The 18,965-nt window shown below is 49.9% G+C and overlaps 10 protein-coding genes across 10 annotated transcripts; 6 read left to right on the forward strand and 4 right to left on the reverse strand.

Annotated features, from left to right (window-relative positions):
• Nucleotides 1-1,026: 1,026 nt before the first annotated feature.
• grpE (mitochondrial nucleotide exchange factor MGE1) lies at nucleotides 1,027-1,913 on the forward strand (the record flags this gene model as incomplete). The annotated part of the gene is made up of 3 exons (XM_056648777.1): nucleotides 1,027-1,311; nucleotides 1,376-1,801; nucleotides 1,881-1,913. The coding sequence occupies 3 exons, from the start codon at nucleotides 1,027-1,029 to the stop codon at nucleotides 1,911-1,913; spliced, it is 744 nt and encodes a 247-aa protein (XP_056495908.1).
• A 702-nt stretch (nucleotides 1,914-2,615) lies between these two features.
• N7469_009873 (phenylalanine--tRNA ligase) lies at nucleotides 2,616-4,154 on the reverse strand (the record flags this gene model as incomplete). The annotated part of the gene is made up of 1 exon (XM_056648778.1): nucleotides 2,616-4,154. The coding sequence occupies one exon, from the start codon at nucleotides 4,152-4,154 to the stop codon at nucleotides 2,616-2,618; it is 1,539 nt and encodes a 512-aa protein (XP_056495909.1).
• Nucleotides 4,155-5,219: 1,065 nt separating this feature from the next.
• N7469_009874 (uncharacterized protein) lies at nucleotides 5,220-6,423 on the forward strand (the record flags this gene model as incomplete). The annotated part of the gene is made up of 4 exons (XM_056648779.1): nucleotides 5,220-5,379; nucleotides 5,440-5,444; nucleotides 5,528-5,626; nucleotides 5,725-6,423. The coding sequence occupies 4 exons, from the start codon at nucleotides 5,220-5,222 to the stop codon at nucleotides 6,421-6,423; spliced, it is 963 nt and encodes a 320-aa protein (XP_056495910.1).
• Nucleotides 6,424-7,190: 767 nt separating this feature from the next.
• Nucleotides 7,191-7,852, reverse strand: N7469_009875 (cytochrome c oxidase subunit VIb; the record flags this gene model as incomplete). Its single annotated transcript, XM_056648780.1, has 6 exons — nucleotides 7,191-7,225; nucleotides 7,290-7,353; nucleotides 7,412-7,493; nucleotides 7,556-7,586; nucleotides 7,701-7,703; nucleotides 7,786-7,852. 6 exons carry the CDS (start codon nucleotides 7,850-7,852, stop codon nucleotides 7,191-7,193), a joined length of 282 nt encoding a protein of 93 aa, XP_056495911.1.
• A 290-nt stretch (nucleotides 7,853-8,142) lies between these two features.
• On the forward strand, nucleotides 8,143-8,773 carry N7469_009876 (uncharacterized protein; the record flags this gene model as incomplete). The annotated part of the gene is made up of 5 exons (XM_056648781.1): nucleotides 8,143-8,202; nucleotides 8,277-8,292; nucleotides 8,403-8,465; nucleotides 8,531-8,543; nucleotides 8,674-8,773. The coding sequence occupies 5 exons, from the start codon at nucleotides 8,143-8,145 to the stop codon at nucleotides 8,771-8,773; spliced, it is 252 nt and encodes an 83-aa protein (XP_056495912.1).
• Nucleotides 8,774-9,025: 252 nt separating this feature from the next.
• On the reverse strand, nucleotides 9,026-9,550 carry N7469_009877 (RNA-binding protein; the record flags this gene model as incomplete). Its single annotated transcript, XM_056648782.1, has 2 exons — nucleotides 9,026-9,163; nucleotides 9,230-9,550. The coding sequence occupies 2 exons, from the start codon at nucleotides 9,548-9,550 to the stop codon at nucleotides 9,026-9,028; spliced, it is 459 nt and encodes a 152-aa protein (XP_056495913.1).
• A 412-nt stretch (nucleotides 9,551-9,962) lies between these two features.
• sec31 (putative protein transport protein (SEC31)) lies at nucleotides 9,963-13,324 on the forward strand (the record flags this gene model as incomplete). The annotated part of the gene is made up of 5 exons (XM_056648783.1): nucleotides 9,963-10,171; nucleotides 10,239-10,355; nucleotides 10,412-10,751; nucleotides 10,812-10,898; nucleotides 10,958-13,324. The coding sequence occupies 5 exons, from the start codon at nucleotides 9,963-9,965 to the stop codon at nucleotides 13,322-13,324; spliced, it is 3,120 nt and encodes a 1,039-aa protein (XP_056495914.1).
• A 277-nt stretch (nucleotides 13,325-13,601) lies between these two features.
• On the forward strand, nucleotides 13,602-14,149 carry N7469_009879 (protein transport protein (SEC31); the record flags this gene model as incomplete). The annotated part of the gene is made up of 3 exons (XM_056648784.1): nucleotides 13,602-13,692; nucleotides 13,747-14,045; nucleotides 14,105-14,149. The coding sequence occupies 3 exons, from the start codon at nucleotides 13,602-13,604 to the stop codon at nucleotides 14,147-14,149; spliced, it is 435 nt and encodes a 144-aa protein (XP_056495915.1).
• A 490-nt stretch (nucleotides 14,150-14,639) lies between these two features.
• On the reverse strand, nucleotides 14,640-15,918 carry N7469_009880 (peroxisomal membrane protein PEX14; the record flags this gene model as incomplete). Its single annotated transcript, XM_056648785.1, has 2 exons — nucleotides 14,640-15,377; nucleotides 15,451-15,918. 2 exons carry the CDS (start codon nucleotides 15,916-15,918, stop codon nucleotides 14,640-14,642), a joined length of 1,206 nt encoding a protein of 401 aa, XP_056495916.1.
• Nucleotides 15,919-17,164: 1,246 nt separating this feature from the next.
• N7469_009881 (PAPA-1-like domain-containing protein) lies at nucleotides 17,165-18,447 on the forward strand (the record flags this gene model as incomplete). The annotated part of the gene is made up of 3 exons (XM_056648786.1): nucleotides 17,165-17,963; nucleotides 18,021-18,127; nucleotides 18,187-18,447. 3 exons carry the CDS (start codon nucleotides 17,165-17,167, stop codon nucleotides 18,445-18,447), a joined length of 1,167 nt encoding a protein of 388 aa, XP_056495917.1.
• Between the last annotated feature and the right edge of the window lie 518 nt (nucleotides 18,448-18,965).

The raw sequence follows: 18,965 nt of genomic DNA on the forward strand, positions 1-18,965 counted from the left end.
ATCCGAGCCAGAAGCCAAGTGCCAAACTCTACAATCTGGGAAATACACTACCGCATGTAAAGAGTCCTATCGATTTCCTAAACTATATTATTCAACCCACATTATTCGGTAATCAATCTCGAGCATTTCCCCAGATTTAAGTCGCGGGGTGGACATAACACTGCTCCCTTGGGCGGCCATGAGACATCCTTTTAGACATATCTCAATCAGTAAGGGCAAACCCATGTACGAGATTTGACTTCAATATTGTGTCTATCGTCAAATTCTTTGTCCGCCCTTGGCTGGGTAAGACTCAATTGGTTCAATGGAACGGTTTATTTCACTTTGTAGCGTGGGTCTTTATAGGGCTGAGCCGATCTCTTGTCCATGCCGAAGGAATTCCCACCTAGTTGAGCTGTTCTGTTAGTTTTTCTGGTGAGCTTTGTGCATTCACTTTTGTCAGAACCGAAGTGCATGCTGCTGGCCCAGCAATTGATCATATAGTAGTTGTTGGGATGCCAGCAGCATGGCTCACCCGTTGTTGACCGTATCTCCTTAGCTCAAATTTTGGGCTTCCTAGGGTCAGTATATTCTTTCTTCCAGAAACAGATTCGACAATAATCGAGCAACCACTTCGAGTCTCTCACTAATTGACTCCGTAATGATCAATCTTCTGGCAGTATATAATGATAAGCGGAGAGACAAATTGAAGACCAATCAAGCTTCCCAGCTAACATCTCATGACAGGAAGAATCTGAAGTCTGAAAGGTTCAATTGTTCATGAAGTAAGACTGGCTGCCCTCATCCCTCCAAACATACCTAGACCTGAGAATACAGTATAAATGCCAAGTCAAGAGCTGCCTATTCAGGCAGGTCAACAAGTACCAAAAAACCCTCGGGAAAACAGCAGACCCGATGCTAAGGCGGTCAGGTGATGATCAAATTTGCCCGTCGATCAGCTATACCCGCAGTCTGTTCGATTCTCTATTCTTCTTTCCTTCATCACATCCTTAATACCCCCTTCAAATCCCTCTCATAATATCCGAAATGTTCCAACGGACTCTCCTCAGACAATTCCAGGCCGGCCGGTCGGCTCTGAAGTCCTCTTCCTTCGCTAATTCCACTCCGCTCGCTCTCCGCCGGGCATCGCAGTTGCAAACACAGCTTCCCGTCGTTACTCGGCCATTTGCGCCTCAACCCGCGCGTCGCTGCTACTCTACTGAGACCGAGCAGAAGGATACTCCCAAGGAAGGCGAGAATGCTGAGGCCGCCGAGGAGGACCCCGTCACCAAGGAGAACGCTGAGCTGAAGAAGGAGGTTCTCGAGTTGAAGGTAAATCCAGCCTGCTCTCAACACATCTGTTCTCCATCTGTATAACTAAACTGCAATGCTATAGGACAAATACCTTCGCTCTGTCGCCGATTTCCGTAACCTTCAGGAACGCACTAAGCGCGATATGGATGGTGCTCGCAAGTTCGCTATCCAGGGATTTGCTAAGGACCTTCTCGAGAGCATTGATAACCTTGACCGCGCGCTGCTGGCCGTGCCCGCGGATCAACTCAATGCTGCCGAGACAGCGGAGAATAAGCCCCTCCTCGAGCTTGTTCAGGGTCTGAAGATGACTGAGAACATTCTCATGAACACACTTCAGAAGCATGGTCTTGAGCGCTTTGACCCCGGCGAGCAGGTTGAGGGCAAGGCCCAAAAGTTCGACCCCAACATGCACGAGGCCACTTTCATGGCTCCTTCTCAGGCCCATGAGGACGGCGATGTTATGTACGTCCAAAGCAAGGGTTTCAAACTCAACGGACGTGTTGTCCGGGTAAGTTTTTCAATTCCACCTTTTCGCAATATATTTGGAAGCTTGTTGCTGATGTTTTTTTTTTCTCTCTCTTCTACAGGCTGCTAAGGTTGGCGTTGTTAAGAACGCCTAATCTTCCTCGATCCTCACCCATTTTCTCGACATTAATGCCCGTTTCTTTCTTCCTCTTTACTTTTCCTTCTCTCTGTACCATAAGTCATACGTCATGACACGATAGGGATTTGCACTCGGATGGGATACGGCTGGCTGTTTGTCCCGGAAAATTCGTCTTCCTTGATATTTGCTTGTCTCTTGGATCTGTATGATACACATTTGCTGCATGATTGGAGGCGTCTGGGCTGTGCCGTGTTCGTGTGATTTGATGACTCTCTCCCCACTCTGTATAATATACACATTCAGAGGCGTCAATAAAGCCTCACTCTCACGTTCTAAATCCCTATTGCTTGATCAGTAAAGTAAATACCCAATTTTATCATCTTCCAGATGCAGCGAATGCCTCCCGGGGTTTGAGACTTTTCCTGGTGAGCTCTAGGCACTTCGTGGCTAAGTCCCTGATGTGCCCTCGTGTAGCAAAAAAGTCCGGGTCGACTACAACCCATAAAGAAAGGCCTTACACTAGGGCAATGAGGGTAACGCAAATATATGAAAAGTCATTGAGTGGTCTATGAAAATTTTACTAGATGACTTGAAGAACGAGTAACACGTGGGAATTTGCCTGCCACCAAGAGGGGAAAATCGTGGTATTGTACATATGTTTATGGCTAATCAAACAGTATAGAAACAAGATCTATCTTACAAGACGAGATCACTCCAATCATCTCAATTCCACCCCAAAGTCATCAACAAGTTGCTTTCGAACTTGATCATGCATCTCGTTAGCTTCCTCATTCGTCAACGTCCGCTCAAGACTACGGTAATTGATACGATAACACATGCTCTTGCGCTGCGTCTTCGGGTGAGTAAACTCATCAATTAAAGAAACATCTTCAACAAGATCGCCGCCAATACCACGAACAATCTCCATCACATCGTTCTCGTGGAAGGGCACAGCGCCGCCTGCGGCACTGCTACCGCCGGTAACAGCGGAAGGGGGAAGCCAGAAGGCAACATCCTTGTAGCAAGCCGGGTGTTTAGAGAACGGCTCAAATCGGGTGATTTGACCAGCGCGGAACTGAGATAGGAAACGTTCATCGCGGGACCAGAAAAGACGGATGTCGGGGATGTTAAAAAGGAGCATTGCGATACGCTCGATTCCCAGACCAAAGGCCCAGCCAACTCGGTGAGGAACGTCAGAGTTATTGAGTAAATTTTGTTGGATTACACCACATCCAAGAATTTCTAGCCATTCGCCCTGCCAAAAGACTTCGAGTTCCCATGAGGGGCTTGTGAAAGGGAAGTACGCCTCTACCCAGCGGACCTTCAGAGGTTCGGGCTCGTAGTCACTTCCAGAGCTTGCCGCGGCAGCCTTACTACCCTCAGTGAAGACTTTGATGACCATGCGTTCGAGGGAGCGCTTGAGATGCGCCGCGATAGCTTCGACTTCCTCCTCGCTGTGATATTGGTCTTGCAATGGGTTGCGCTGGGGGTGGATTGTAGGGTTCGGATCCTCAACTGGTACGTCGTGGCTTGGGATCAGCTTGATATCCGCCTTTATCTTAGCGGCTGTTTCGGAGGATGATGCGAGTGGGTTGTTCTCGGGTCGCTTCCACAGCATCGCACCCTCCATCTGATGGAAGACAGGGTAGTGGCTGCGATCGATAGCGTCACGGCGGTATACATCGGCGATTACAGTATATCCGACCTCTTCGGGATGACTTTGTTCGTTTCGATGGAGCTGTTGGAAGTATGCTTGCTGGTGGGCACTTGTGTGGGTGCGCAGCACTGTTTTGTCATTGACATAATAGGTGTCAGTCCGGCTACGACCGGGATGATCCGCTGGGAAGCCGAGGACATCGAAGTTCTGCGCTGTGGTGACCACGGGGTTCTTTTCGATATAATTTCCAAAGATGGGAGCGGGGAATTGGCTCTCGATAAGTTTGCGGGTGATGGCCAGCGGATGATCCTCGTTTAGGTAGAGTCGTCGTCCGACATGTGACAGAATTTGGTCGGTAGTATTGGTCCAATTGTCTGTTTTGTAGGAGTCACCCTCGATTTTTAGGCTTGGTGGTTGCTTCGCCGATGCTGTGGACTGAGCAGTCCAGCGAGCTGGCGTTGAGCTCCAGCTCCGGGAAATGGCCGGAGTAGACTCATGCAGCAGGCATGTGCGAGGAATGGAGATTCTGGGCCGGGTTGCAAAGATTGGCCAGCGACTGGTGCTAGCACGCAGGGCTCGGCCAGTAGCAAACAACCGCATGGCGAGGAATTGCCAGTGGAGGTCGAGGTCATTCAAGCATGAAGACTGCGGTCTCCGCGGAGTCTCAAAACATTTCGGCTCGGGAAAACAAGTCGCCGACCTATAGGTATGCCTATATGGGATGCCAGTTGGTCGGCAACTTGATGCTGCCAGTAATTTTATGTATCAGTTTGTGAGAATCTTTTCAAGTTTGAGAGAACTGTATTGGAATCCGGGCACAATCATGAAAAATCCGAATTCAAAAATAGGGTGTAGTTGTTGATATACTGGAAATATATACTGGCGTGGAACATTATACATAATGCGACCAGTATCCCCAAATCCTATATCCAAACCTAAGCAATAAAGCCCGCTACCTGGGCATAATGTGAAATAGCAAATATCTCTTGATCTGGCTGTTAACCATCTATGATCTCGATCATATCCGAGTCACTGAAATCGCACGAAATCCATTCAAACTTTGATGTTATCGCGAGGGGTTCGTTCCTCGGTAATCCATCTGAACTCCCGCAATTCCACCGAATATATCCGCCCGTCCGCCATAGGTCCTCTTCAATGACATAGATGCTTATTGCCTGGATATTAGTATTAGCGAGTAGCTAATAGAGTTGGAATCATGAGCTATCGCAATCCTATTAGATACTCGGTAACTAAAAGAATGTCCGACTCCGAAAGACCAGCGGCTAGGAAGGGAGGTGGATAAGGGTCTTTGTACTCATGGTATGTGCCTTACAGGCTGTATGAATATCGGCCTGTGTGAAACCGAGTCTCTGATTGGATTAAAATACGGAAGATCCACTTCTAATCGCGAGAATAACTTTCTGATTGGCCACGAGGCGCCCTCGGGCGGAGGAGCCGAGCGGCGCTTCGGCGGCCTGATTTGTGTCCGTCGGTATTGGCGATCCAAAATTACGTCAAATGTCACGCTCAGAAAAAGGCCGACCTGAAAAAAGAATCAACTTGCCTTTAAAACATCCACTCTTTCCCACCCCACCTCTCCCCTCCTCTCTCCCCCCACCCCTCTTTTTTTCTAAGGCCCTCGCGATCTTGTTTCTGGGAAGCAAGATGGCAGACAGCGGCAAGTTACTCGAGGCTCCTGCCCATGCGCGGGTGGCGCCCGTCTCGAAGCCTGCGCAGGCCAAGCCCCAGAAGGTGCACTACCCATTCTGGTTTGGAGGTTCGGCCTCATGCTTTGCGGCTTGTGTGACACATCCTCTAGATTTAGGTATGTGAACAAATATGCGACTTATGGTTGCAATTAGGCACTGACTTCTTCTGTTCGCAGTCAAGGTATTTTTCAAGTCCCGGCATATCATCCGAACTATTCACCCCTTCTGCGACCAATACTAATATAACGCCCTGTCGCATTGCAGGTCCGGTTACAAACACGTGCACCGGATGCCCCGAAGACTATGATAGGCACATTTGGACATATTGCGAGACATAATGGTTTCTTTGGACTGTACAGTGGCGTATGTCATAAGCCTGGTCCCAGTTGAAACGGCGATTACGACGTTTTGCATGAAAAAAGGTCAAGGCTAACAAATCTTTGCTCATGTTGAAATTATAGCTTTCTGCTGCCATGCTCCGTCAAATCACATATTCCACTACTCGATTCGGTATCTACGAAGAAATGAAGAGCCGCCTCTCAAAACCGGATTCGAATTCAGCAGCCTCATCACCGGGACTCTTGACCCTTATCGGCATGGCCTGTACATCTGGCTTCATCGGCGGAATTGCTGGCAACCCGGCCGACGTGCTAAACGTGCGCATGCAATCTGATGCTGCGCTGCCAATGGAGAAGCGTCGTAACTATAAACACGCTTTTGACGGTCTGGTGCAGATGACTAGGACGGAAGGATTCGCTTCTCTTTTCCGCGGTGTCTGGCCGAACTCGACTCGGGCTGTACTGATGACTGCTTCGCAATTGGCTTCCTATGACTCCTTCAAGCGCATTTGTATTGAGAAATTCGGCATGGGCGATAACCTCGGTACTCATTTCTCAGCATCTTTTATGGCTGGTTTCGTCGCAACTACCGTCTGCAGTCCCGTCGATGTGATCAAGACTCGAATCATGTCTGCATCTCACACAGAAAGCCGTGGCCACGGCACGATAGGCTTGCTGCGCGACATTTGCCGCAAGGAAGGTCTGGCCTGGACTTTCCGTGGATGGGTTCCCAGCTTCATTCGACTGGGTCCCCATACCATTGCCACTTTCCTTTTCCTGGAGGAGCACAAGAAGCTCTACCGGAAACTCAAAGGTATCTAAATCATTGACTTAAAAAGTTCGTCCTGTTGGACTTTAACTGTGGCCGCTCGGATTTACATTTCCTATATTTTGATCCCCTACACATACATCACATTCCATCTATCACCCATGCGAACAACCTTTTTATTACGAATTTGGGTGGAAAAATCGTGAAACTTTGGTATCATTTGGCTTGTACATATCTTGCATTCTCGTTGGGATGGCTATTTCCAAACCAGGAACTTGAGCAAAGGCTGGCCACACCAGCTTCTGTCAATTTCTTTGTACAGGGTGTATTGGATGGAAGATTTTTTTTATTCTGAGAGACTGGACCATATAGACATAGACCACACCCTGAATTGCATCAGACCATTTCCGCAAGGAAATCCTGGAAACATCCACAAAGATAACCCAAAAAATGAAAGACTTTACATTATACTATTGTTCTCGTCGCAGACATCCGAAGCCATACAAGACTTCAACGATCTACGATTGTCTATCACACTATTCGTTACTAGTTAAGGTGCTAGATCCTGTAGACCAAGAGATGGTCGATCGTGCTTTACAGTGCTAAAAATGGGGTTACACCCGAGGGTAATCAGCTAATGGAAGACGTTTAGTTTCAAAACAGCGAGTTTATAGACACACTTTCTTCATCAGAGTGGGAAAATTACATCCAAACAGAAAAGAAATGTATCCCCGCATGACCAGGTAGAGTACATTGGAAAGTTTGTCAATACAGAATCTGCTATAACCCAATTCACCAACACAAAGCAGCCATTGGTTGTCTATTTGTTAAGGATAGCAGGGAAGTTACCACCCTCTGGAATAGGACATAGATTAGCATGCAACGAACAATCATCTCATTAGGGGATAGGAATGCGTACCGCGCTGGGTGTCCCAGCGGTCAGTCCAGGCCTTGGGGCAGAGGGAGCGGAAAGCGTGGTAGAACTATTATTCAGCTTGTCAGAGTAGTCTTGGAATAATTCCAGGTGGGAAGTAAATGTACCTGCTTGCAGGGGCGGAAGTCTTCACCCTTGGCCTCGACACACTTGTAGTAGTCGACGTAGTTTTGCCAGCAGTGCTTGGTCCTGGGGAGACGAGTTAGAGAAAAAAGACGACGAGTTATTTGAGGAGTGAAGGTATCGCGTACTGGTTCTGCTGGGGGAAACGAGCGTCGTAACCTATAATTGCGCCGAAAATTGTCAATCGTAAGTACGGCAGTCGGTCGGGTCGAACCTGGTCCGAAGGTACCCCGAAAACCCATCAAACTGGAAACATATCGAATGTATACATACCAGCTATACATCAATTAGCCGTTGAACTCTTTCGAAAAGCGATTTGTGCCCGTTTTCGGGGGGGGAGGGGAGTGGGTGCACTTACCAGTCACGAACTTGAAGGGCTTGGTCTCGAGGGGCTCCTCGGGATCATATTCCGGAATGGCACCCATTTTTGCGAAGTGTAGCTTCTCGAGAAGAACACGGACGAAGAATTGAGAATGGCGGGGTGGGTTAGAGGTGAGAGCGAGGTGGGAAGAGAGCAAAGACGAGAGAGGTGGTGATCGAATGTGAAGTGACCCAGCCGTATGACCCCGGGCGGTGTAAGCGAGAGCCATTCAGCATCGAGCCGTTCCCAAAACACCCGAGCCACTCACAGGACGTTCTTAGCTACCACCTCAAGTCTTCCCTCCCACTCCCAGATCTCTCTTCTCAACTCCACACCCTCGGTCCATCTCTCACCATGTATCCCACCCGTGTGTTCCGTATGCAGCCCTCGCGCGCATTCTACAGCCCCTCTCCCGTGAGTACTCAGGGTCCCGATACCCTTGGATGATCATACGATCCGCTTCGGTTAATGCTAACTCCTGTCTGCAGAAGGAGCCTCACAGCGGTACGCGGAATTCCTAATCGACCACCGACCCTTTTAAAGTCAATGCGCAACGTGCTTTCATTGAGATGGGTCTATTAGAGAAATATTGAGCTAACTGGTCATGCCCTAAGCCCACACTATCTCCCAGCGTCTTCGCCAGATCAAGAAGTGCCCTCCCGAGCTGATCCCTCTCGGTATGTTACTCTTAAGTCACAACTTTACAGGTAGAAATGATATCTAATTGTTATTTCGCATATAGGTGTTGTCCTTGGGTATGTATCTATCTACTTCTGCCCACCCGTTCCATCCCGCCATGCATCAAAACCGAATTTTCTCCCATGAATCCCTTCGGCCGGATTTGGAATATTTGATAATATCTCCCTGCTAATCTCTTTCCCGCAGTGTTGCCGTCGGTGCCGCCATTTACGCTAGCACCAAGAAGCTTCTGACCGACAAGACTCTCCGTCTCTACCGCAACAGCCCGGAGAGCCACGATCACTAAATGTATTATCAAGTTCCTCTGAGCTCCAAGAATGCGACCCCAAATTGTTTCTGAATTCTCTCGATTTGTATTCTCCAGTCGATTGAAAGCCCAGTAAAAATGTTGGAGAAAATCATATCCTGCTTGGAATTGCAGATTGTGTAAATAGTCGGGCTTCGCGGAGGTGAATTCCAGATGGTGTTTCTTTCTTTCCCCGGAAAACCCTAGTTCCATGACTGTTCATTATCTTCGTAGCTATCATTATAACATGCTTCATTCGGGCTTTGGACCAGCGACATCAAGTTGCTCGAGACCCTGCATTGGGTCCTGAGGCCGGTCACTTGCGGCTTGTGCCTCCTCAGCAGCGAGACGATCCTCTTCACTGACGGCATGCTTCGCAAGATAACCCTCCTGTAAACATTTGTCAGACTATGTTGCAAAATTCAAAGAGATCGTCCAAAAAGAAGCTCTACATACCTGTTCCCAGATTGCAGTCTTGCTACCCAAACCCTCGTTGGCGTCCTTCTGAGGCTTCGCAGCTGCGACTTTGATCGTACGACCATAGAGCTCACTACCATCCATATTGTCGATAGCTTCTTTCGCATCCTGCGGCAAGTCGAATTCCACATACCCGAACCCGCGGTGCTTGTCAGAGGAGTTGGGTTGGTCCGGCTTGGGAAGGGAGATATCGACTACCTCTCCAAAAGGAACAAATGCTTCTGCCAGTGTATGCGCCGTGACACCTTGATCAAGGCCACCGACGTATACTGTGCTCTTAAGGCGGGTGGTATCACTCATGGTGGGGAATGCGATTTGAGATGCCGGCTTAGTCTTTGAGGTAATGGCTTGATGAATTTGTGTTGGCGCAATACAGAAGCGCTATTTTAAATCTGGTTTCCGGACTAGATGCAGAATTTTTCGTTTGGGTATGGGTGTTGCTTGTCTTTGCTCTTTCGTCCCCGGCAGAGCTTCGACCGAGAAAATGATATCACGTGCCAGCCATCCTCGGGGGTGTTTTGGCGAGTCCCCAAAACGGACTAGCGTTGATTCCCCCCGGTCCCGCTCAGCCCAGGAGGCCACTTGGTTGAACTACAGCATCGCACCCCCCGTTGCCAATTCTTTTTTGTACAGGGGTGGGATCTGGCTTGTTTGAAACGTCGTTTTCTTTTGAACCTTTACCACATACAATATTTCCTTCCCCTTCGTCACTATGGTCCGTCTGAGGGAAATCCCAAGGACGGCCACGTTTGCCTGGTCCCCTGGCGCTTCATCACCATTGATCGCCACTGGAACCCGTGCTGGAGCTGTTGATGCCGACTTTTCTAATAAGACATGCCTTGAGCTGTGGGATCTGAGCTTGGATCGACAGGATGCGAGTGAGGAGCTACAGCCGGTTGCCAAGATTGACACCGACTCTGGGTATGCAATGATGCAATTGTTGATTCCGCACAAATTAGTGGTAGTACTAACGCAGATGCTTTCATAGGTTCAATGATCTGGCCTGGACTGAATTTGAGGATACGAAACGGGGTGTTATTGCTGGTGGTCTGGAAAATGGCTCGTTGGATCTATGGAACGCCGATAAGCTGCTTGCAGGAGCCAGGTGAGTTCAAGAGACAGCAATAAAAGTTCCTCGACAGCGAAGTTAACTATTTGAAGTGATGCCTTAATTTCACGAACCCAGAAACACAGTGGTGCTATCAAGGCCCTCCAGTTCAATCCTAAACACTCGAACCTCTTGGCTACTGGTGGAGCCAACGGCGAGCTATTCATCTCAGACCTGAACAACATAGAGAATCCTTTCCGATTGGGAACTACAGCAGCCCGTACCGATGATATTCAGTGCTTGGATTGGAATAAGAAGGTTGCCCACATCCTGGTCACCGGTAGCAGTGCTGGTTTCGTCACAGTGTGGGATGTCAAGACGAAGAAGGAAAGCCTGACACTCAACAACATGGGCCGGAAAGCTGTCAGCGCTGTTGCATGGGATCCTGAGAAGGTAGAAGACCAAAATCCGAGTTGCCTTTCTAAACTCTCCACTAACAATGCCTTTGTCTAGCCCACGAAGCTTGTCACTGCCACCCCCCTCGAGTCGGACCCTATGATCTACGTCTGGGACCTTCGTAACTCCCACGCTCCTGAACGGGTAAGCATCTCGCTCTATCAACTGACCATGAAACCGGAACTTTTTAACCTTTGGAATAGACACTCAAGGGCCATGAGTCGGGCGTACTTTCGCTGGCTTGGTGCAACCAGGATCCAGATCTGCTTCTCTCTTCTGGCAAAGACAACCGCAACATTTGCTGGAACCCCCAAATCGGCCAGCCTTATGGCGAATTCCCAGTCGTGACCAACTGGACTTTCCAGACACGTTGGAACCCCCACAACCCCAATTTCTTTGCTACCGCATCATTTGACGGCAAAATCTCAATCCAAACCTTGCAAAACACCAAGACCGACGATGCCCAAGCTATTGCGGATCACAACCAGGCATTGGATGGCGAAGACTTCTTTGCCAAGGCCCAAACACAACCGCAAGTTTCCAAGTTCTCCCTCCCTAAGCCTCCTCGCTGGCTCGAGCGACCCTCTGGTGTTTCGTTTGGATTTGGCGGTCGTGTTGTCTCTGTCGGTCTTGCTGAGAAGGGTGGCCGTGCTTCCAAGATCAGAATCACACCTTTCGAGGTTGACGAGACCGTTGGAAACGCCACCGAAAGCTTTGAGAGCGCCTTGAAGGAGGGTGACTTGCGTAACCTTTGCGAGACTCGGGCGGCTGGTGCTGCCAGCGACGAAGAGAAGGCTGACTGGAAGGTCATGCAAGCCTTGCTGTCCGAAAACCCCCGTAAGGGCTTGGTTGAGTACCTGGGTTTCCAGGACCAGGCTGACGAGGCCGCCGACAGCTTGGCGAAGCTTGGCCTGGACAAGAAGGAAGAGGATGATTCCAATGAGGAAGCTGAGAAGCCGAAGTCATCGGCTAAGAAACACAAGCGACTTCAATCTATGTTCGATGCCACTCCGGATAGCGACAACTTCCTGTCTGAGTTAGCTGCCTCCAAGGGTGCACAGACAAACAACCCCTTCCAAATCTTCAACGGCTCGGAAAGTGAAGCAGAGCAAAAGATCACCCGCTCCCTACTTCTGGGAGAATTTGATAAGGCTCTTGATGTTGCCATCGAGGAGGATCGTATGTCAGACGCTTTTATGATCGCCATCTGCGGTGGCCCGAAGTGCATCGAGAAGGCCCAGGAATATTACTTCTCTAAGCAAGCCGGCGGACCTAACTACATGCGTCTACTTGCGTCTATTGTTGGCAAGAACCTGTGGGATGTGGTGCACAACGCCGATCTCTCTAACTGGAAGGAAGTTATGGCTGCTCTGTGCACCTTCGCTGACGAGAAGGAATTCCCTGACCTGTGCGATGCTCTCGGTGACCGCCTTGAAGAGCAAGTCAAGAAAAGCCAGGACAAGACTGCTCGCAAGGATGCTTCGTTCTGCTTCCTCGCTGGCTCCAAGCTGGAGAAGGTCGTGGCTATCTGGGTCCAGGAACTGCGTGAGAATGAGCAGAAGGGCATTGAGAACGATTCCGATAACTCAACGTTCTCCATTCACGTTCGTGCACTGCAAGGTCTAATCGAGAAGGTCACTATCTTCCGTCAGGTCACGAAGTTCCAGGATACCGAGCGAACCAAGGAGTCTGACTGGAGTCTCAGCACGTTATATGACAAGTACATTGAATATGCGGACGTCGTTGCTACTCACGGACGCCTTCAAATCGCTCAGAAGTATCTTGACCTGGTTCCTGAGAAACATCCCGAGGCCGAGATTGCTCGCAACCGCATCAAGTTTGCTACGCGCCAAGCACCTACAAAGGCTCAGCCAGCTACTACAGCCCGAGCTGGCGCCAAACCTCTGCCTCAACAACCATCTGCCTATGCCCCGCAGCAGACATTCTCGCCGATGACTGCCCCCGGGCCCGGTGTACACAACCCGTATGCACCTCAGGCCCCTGCGGTTTCTGCTCCAGTCCAGCCGCAACAGCCTACCAACCCTAACCCGTATGCCGCGGTTGGTGGAGCTTACAAGCCAGCAGGTTACCAGCCGACCCAGGGCATGGGACCAACAGCATATACCCCTCCGACACCGTTCGTTGGAGCACCGGCTCCTGCTGGTGTGCCTCCCCCTCCACGCGCTTCCAACCAGTCGCCGGCCAACACCATCACCACCTATACTACGGCTACTGGTCTCCCTGCATGGAACGATCTGCCTGAGGGCTTTGCTAAGGCTCCTACGCCTCGTCGCGGGACACCGGCCGCATCTGCAGCGATCAGCTCTCCATTCCCTAACCAGTCTCCCCCTCTCGCCCAAGGACCTCCTCCTACCGGACCCCCTATGGGCTCGCAGAGAGCTCCATCGGTTCCCCCTCCCCCCCAAGGCTGGAGCTCCTCCTCGTGTGACATCGCCCCTGGCATCGAACGCTCCCCCTGGGCCGTCCCCTCCACCACCAGTCAACCCATATGCCTCTCTTCCCCAATCCCCGCCTGCTGGAACTATGGCGCCTCCGGCATCCATTCCTAGAGGACCATCTCCTTATAATGCTCCCCCCAAGCATCCCGCCGCCGACCAACAGGTACACGCCGAACCCAACTGCTCAGGCTGCAAGCCCGCAGCTTCAGGCCCGGGCCCCCGTTGCCCCTCCACCACAGGCTGCTGCGTCACCATATGCCCCCCCAGGCCCAGCCGCCTTCAGGACCAAGTCCCTATGCGCCCAGCGGCCCTGCTGCTGTCCCGCCGCCCCCAATGGCTGGCCAAGTACCTCCCCCTCCCATGGCATCGCAGGTTCCTCCTCCCCCCCATGGCATCCCAGGCCCCGCCGCCACCCCAGGGCTCCCGTCCCGGTACAGCCCAGTCCCAACGACAGGCCCCTCCTTCGACTCCCAAATATCGTGAGTGTATCCCTGCAAAACACTACTGAATATTATGGTATTAACATTTCCTAGCACCCGGTGATCGTTCCCACATCTCCCCCAGCGCCATGCCAGTCTTCGAGATTCTCTCCGCAGACATGCAGCGCGTCAAGGCTCGGGCACCCTCATCCTTCAAAGCACAGGTCGATGATGCTGAGCGTCGCCTGAACATTCTGTTCGACCACTTGAACAATGAGGATCTGCTTAAGCCTAACACCGTGGAGGACATGGCGAACTTGGCTCGCGCCATCCAGGCCCGTGACTACGAGACTGCTCGTGCAGTTCATGTCGATATCATGACCAACCGAACCGACGAGTGCGGTAATTGGATGGTAAGTACCTTCAGAATACCAACTGTGATGAAATCCACCATGGCTAATTATAATCACAGGTCGGTGTCAAGCGTCTCATTAGCATGAGCAAGGCTACGCCTTGAAGCTTAAATAAGCATTATAGAAGTGATAAGTAGCGATAGCTTCAGTTTGTTGACCTGGGATATCCTCGGCCGAAACGATGAGGGTTTTGAAATTCTGGGACAGAATGGTGCGCGCGCTCTCTTTTGGGGCTGTCTTTCATGTCCATTTTACTATTAATGCCTGCGTATTTTCATTTCCGCGTTGTTCCCTTTTAGGGGAGATTTAGTCTCTTTGATTACTTGTTACGAGAAAAAGATTTTTTTTTTCTGGCTTTATCAATGGTCTCTGGTGCCAGTACTGAATATCGTTAGTGGTTTAGATTGATGAATAGACGAGGCATGAACGTATAAGTAGATTAATCCATGCAATATTCAATATTCCTGTTATATTGTGGGTAAGTTCTGCTTAGGATATCTTCTCGTGTTATATTTACATAGTACATGCCGTGAAACAAAGAGTAGCCATGCCCAGAACCAAAATATCTAACATCAAACTTTGACGACTCTCCCATCACCTTCCAACCGATGTCATACCCCCAAGTCTACCCCCGCGACTAGTAGGGAAGTTCCTCGCACTAAGAAGTGCACCCTTAACGCCGCGGATTTCTGCCTTGAAACTAGCAATTGCTTCATCTTCGGATTTCTTCACACCCATCGAGCTGCTATCCACTCCATTCGAAGTCGTGCTGTAAAGACCATAGGAAGGAGTAGAGGCGGAGTAACTTGGAGCCGCGTAAATCAACCCATCTAGATAATGATGAAGATCCGAAAGACGGTTCCGCATATCATCGTCCAATGTACTTGAATCCTTATCAATATTGTTGATTTCCTTGAGCTGCGACTGGATAGATTCCAAACGACTCATATGATTATTGACTGCCTGAGTTGGAGCATCGGGTGCCTGATTATTCTTTTCAGCAGCGGCGAGAGAGGTTTGAGAGTTCTCTAGACTCGTTTGAGTACCGATGTCTCGATGAAAGAGTTCTGTTGGGTCTGAGGTAACTGAATCGGTATCATTGCTCTCATCTTCGTCATTCGAAATAGTCTTTCGTGCAGTAAGATGAGCTGGAATAACGCTGACATTTCGTTCCAGCTTCTCATTTAATTTCTGGAGGTTCTGCTGAGCGGTACTTGCGAGTTCGTGGCGGGCGCTTGTTAGAGTTGCCAACATTGGTTTCACAAGATACTCGCTAGCACCATAGATACTTGCGCCGAGACCGGCGGCGCCGTAGATAGTGTAAAGAACACGCTGCATGGTTACTAGTGGGGGGAGGCTTGTTTGCCTCGAAGAGAAACTCGGGATATGTAATGATCGGGGGCACATCGCGCGATGTGGAGGCGGGGGCGGTCATGGTCGTGTTGGTGGAGCGAGGCTGAGGCATGGTGGTGGATGAAGATTGTCCAGTGGTAGAAGGAGATGAAGTGTCTTCGGATTGATCATTAGATAGTGTTGATGGTGTTTCCTCGCTTTTGCTCTCAGCTGCGGTTGCGCTGGTGCTGCTCGCCTCGGCGTTTCGGGTGATACCGAGGAGGCTATCGATCTCATCGGAGTTCAGGCCTTTAGACTCGAGAAAAGATACCTTGCGATCAGTTGGAGAGTCACGGATAGAGTCATCCTCGAGGAATCTGGCGGCCTGGGTGAGGAGGTCCTGTCTGTGGGTGGAAGCGGGCGCATCGTCGGAGCTTGGCGATGGCGAGGTCGGTGACGGGGAGGACTGATCAGTTGGCTGGTTGTCTGATTGACGTTGCCATGAGGGAATGGAGGGAGGCTTTGGAGAGGAGTCTGACATGGTGATGTTGCATTCACAAAAGTCAGAAATGGATGGAGAGAAAGAAGGTTGAGGAGGAACTTCCCCGGACTTCCCATGTGAGCCGACCTCGGCTGTTGCACTCTCGGATCTCCCCGACTGCAACTTTACTGACCGCGGACTACACAGCTAATTACTCTGGGCCGAGTTAATCCACAATGTATATATTGATGAAATATTGAATCATATTATTGACCAAAATATTACACCAGTACAGTAATGCCTTTACTAGTAATAAATTTTGTACTCATAATCTGTCACTAGTTACAACGGGTTAACTGTAGTAACCCTGCCTTGAACTGTAATATAGAGTCACAGCATGCTCTACTAATGACCCAATGATCTGCTTGTAAATTTGATAATGTGTCATCATTCTCAATGTGCTGGTGTAATATTGTCTCGAGTATTTTTGACCTATCCTTGAATACTTACTATCTAAGCCGTACACAACATGTACACTAGAACTATTGAGGCTCGTTTTGCCACAATATATATACTCCAAAATAGTCACTATACTAGGTAGTAGTGACTATTTCATATCTTGTCTCGATTCTCTCTCGGCTAGATATACCTTTCACAATCCGTAAAAGCCATCACAAATCAAACCTGGAGGTTATCTCCATAGTTATAAAGGAAGACATAATCTATCACGGGCACCTACACACCACGGAGGGACTCATAACATCTTACCGCCCGGCAGAATGGCGCGTTGGTCACTTCATTCGTTCATCCAGCGTCAGCGACAGCATTCATAGACATTTGGAAACTTTTTTTTTGGACAAAGTACCTGTAAGTAGGCCTATTTGGCCCCAATTTATTCCGTGTGCCCCTATCATTATCCGCAACAATATGTACTTGGATCCCCCCAACCGTCGCCTTAAGGACCAACTTGCCTTAAACCCTCAAACACACCTGGGGGAGCACTGCAGTCAGAAAAGCAACGGCCAACTTCCCCCTGCAACGGCGCTTTGTCCGCACGGCGAGTCGTCCAAACGTGGCGTCCGAGACAGACTGGCCCTGTGCCTTCCCGGTCTGCCTCCGTGGTGATTGGACAACTACCCTTCTCTTTCAATCCATCTCCCCTGCTCCTTGGGATGCCATCTCGTAACTGCCACATCCACTGTGCAAATGATCTCTCCTCCCCCTCCCCGCATCTCTAGTTGCCCCCAATCCTCTCACCCTTTGTGTTTCAAATTACGTCTCCAGATACGGCACTTTTCTATTCCCAATGGCGCCAGCTCTTCGTCGCTCTCGCCGATCGCGAGAAGCTCGAGAACAATCTCCAGAATCAGATGCTAACGTCGGCTCCAGACCTCAGAGGCAAACTCGCTCAGCTACTACTGCGGCGACTGTGACTGTCTCTCGATCTTCTCGATCGTCTTCGGATCCCTCAAGAGAACCAGCTAGAACTCTTCGAGTGACGGTGAAAATGCCCGCTGGTAAATTGCGGGAAGCTACCGGTGGCCGCTCTGGTCGCCGTTCAGTTAATGTCTTCCAAGAGAATCCCATTGTCTCAGGACCTCGTTCCAGTCGGAACAAGAAGAAGGTCGTCGAAGTTACTCCATCCGACGATGAGGACATCGATGATCAAGAAGAAGATGAGGTCGATGATGAGGACGCACCTGGTGAAGATGAAGATGAGGATGCTGACGCTGACGGTGACTTGGACATGGATGATGCCCCGCCACAACCACCGTCAAGGCGGAACGTCAAGGTTACTGCACCTGCCCGCGGTAAGGCCAAAAGCGTCGAAGCCAAGGAAATGGAGCTACAAGACGAAGACGGGGAGGAAGAGGACGAAGAATTGGACGAAGAAGTAGATGTCACTGACTCCGACGCGGAGGGTGAGCTAGAAGATCAGGATGAGAGTGCTATTCCAGAAGCCAATGCCGAGGAACTAGATGAGGAAGATGAAGAAGATGACCTTGATGAAGAGATGGACAGCGATGCCCTTGCCCTTAATAGCGGCAAGACAACTAAGCGCCAACGAGGGAATCTGGGTGATGATTTCCTACAGCTCCCAATGGGTGAGTGATTTGACCTGGCTATAATTTAGCAAGAAAATGATTCTAACTATCCCACAGAACCCCAAGTCAAGAAACATTTGACAGCTGAAGAGCGTGCTATGAGACGGGCTGAAATGGCTCGTCGAAGGAAGAACCTCAGCGAGAAGCGAAACGAAGAAGAAAAGGTACGCAATTTATATTCAAGATAGCCGTTGTGTGATACCATCCAGCTAATGCCAAGTAGATGGATACAATCAATCGATTGCTGAGGAAACAGCCTCCTAAGCGCCGAGGTCGTGGCGCAGTTGCTGATACCGACACAACTCCCGCCGAACAAGAAGCTCAAGAGCCTGAGAAGGCCGATCCTACAATGGTCCGCTGGATCAGCAGTGCCAATGGTTTCAAAGTTAATGTGCCCGAAGAATGGCTCGGTACACCAGCAGGCCGGGTCTTTGGTGCTCCCACCGTCGTCACTGGCACAAGCAAAATGGTCGAGGAGGTTTGATTTCCATTTGAAACGTTTGTCATTGAAAGAGGCGCATAAGGGATCATCATTGGGATACTTGGGAAAAGGCTGGAAATGTATCAAGTCATGGCGAATAGTCATGGTCGGTGTCTCTCGAAGGCATGGCGTTCATATTTTCAATTTATCTAACGTTCAGATATTTAATCCACGAACACTAGCCGGTAGTCGTCCTATGTCACGTTTCCATCCCGTTTAAATGTCTGTGCGGAAAAGTACTAGGAAAGTACTTGGTAGTATATTAAAACGCATTCCAACTATACTAGTCTACTGGCACATTCCTACCACTGGAATCTGCACTACCTTAATTGCCAGATGGCTTGCCGGGTGAAGTTATATTATTTGCACGTATGACGAAGAGACGTCGAAAAGCAGCTGAAATGAATCTCCGCATATATATTACAAAAGAGGGTCTATGTTCGTTGAGGTCGAGATATCTGACTGACATGGCTGTCAATTGACCTTGTCGCTGGTTCCTCCAACCCATTGGGACCGACCAG

The sequence above is a fragment of the Penicillium citrinum genome (genome assembly GCF_028827155.1).
Source record: "Penicillium citrinum strain IBT 23319 chromosome Unknown utg000009l:1.0-4274883.0:1.0-4276374.0, whole genome shotgun sequence".
Taxonomy (NCBI): Eukaryota; Fungi; Ascomycota; class Eurotiomycetes; order Eurotiales; family Aspergillaceae; genus Penicillium; species Penicillium citrinum.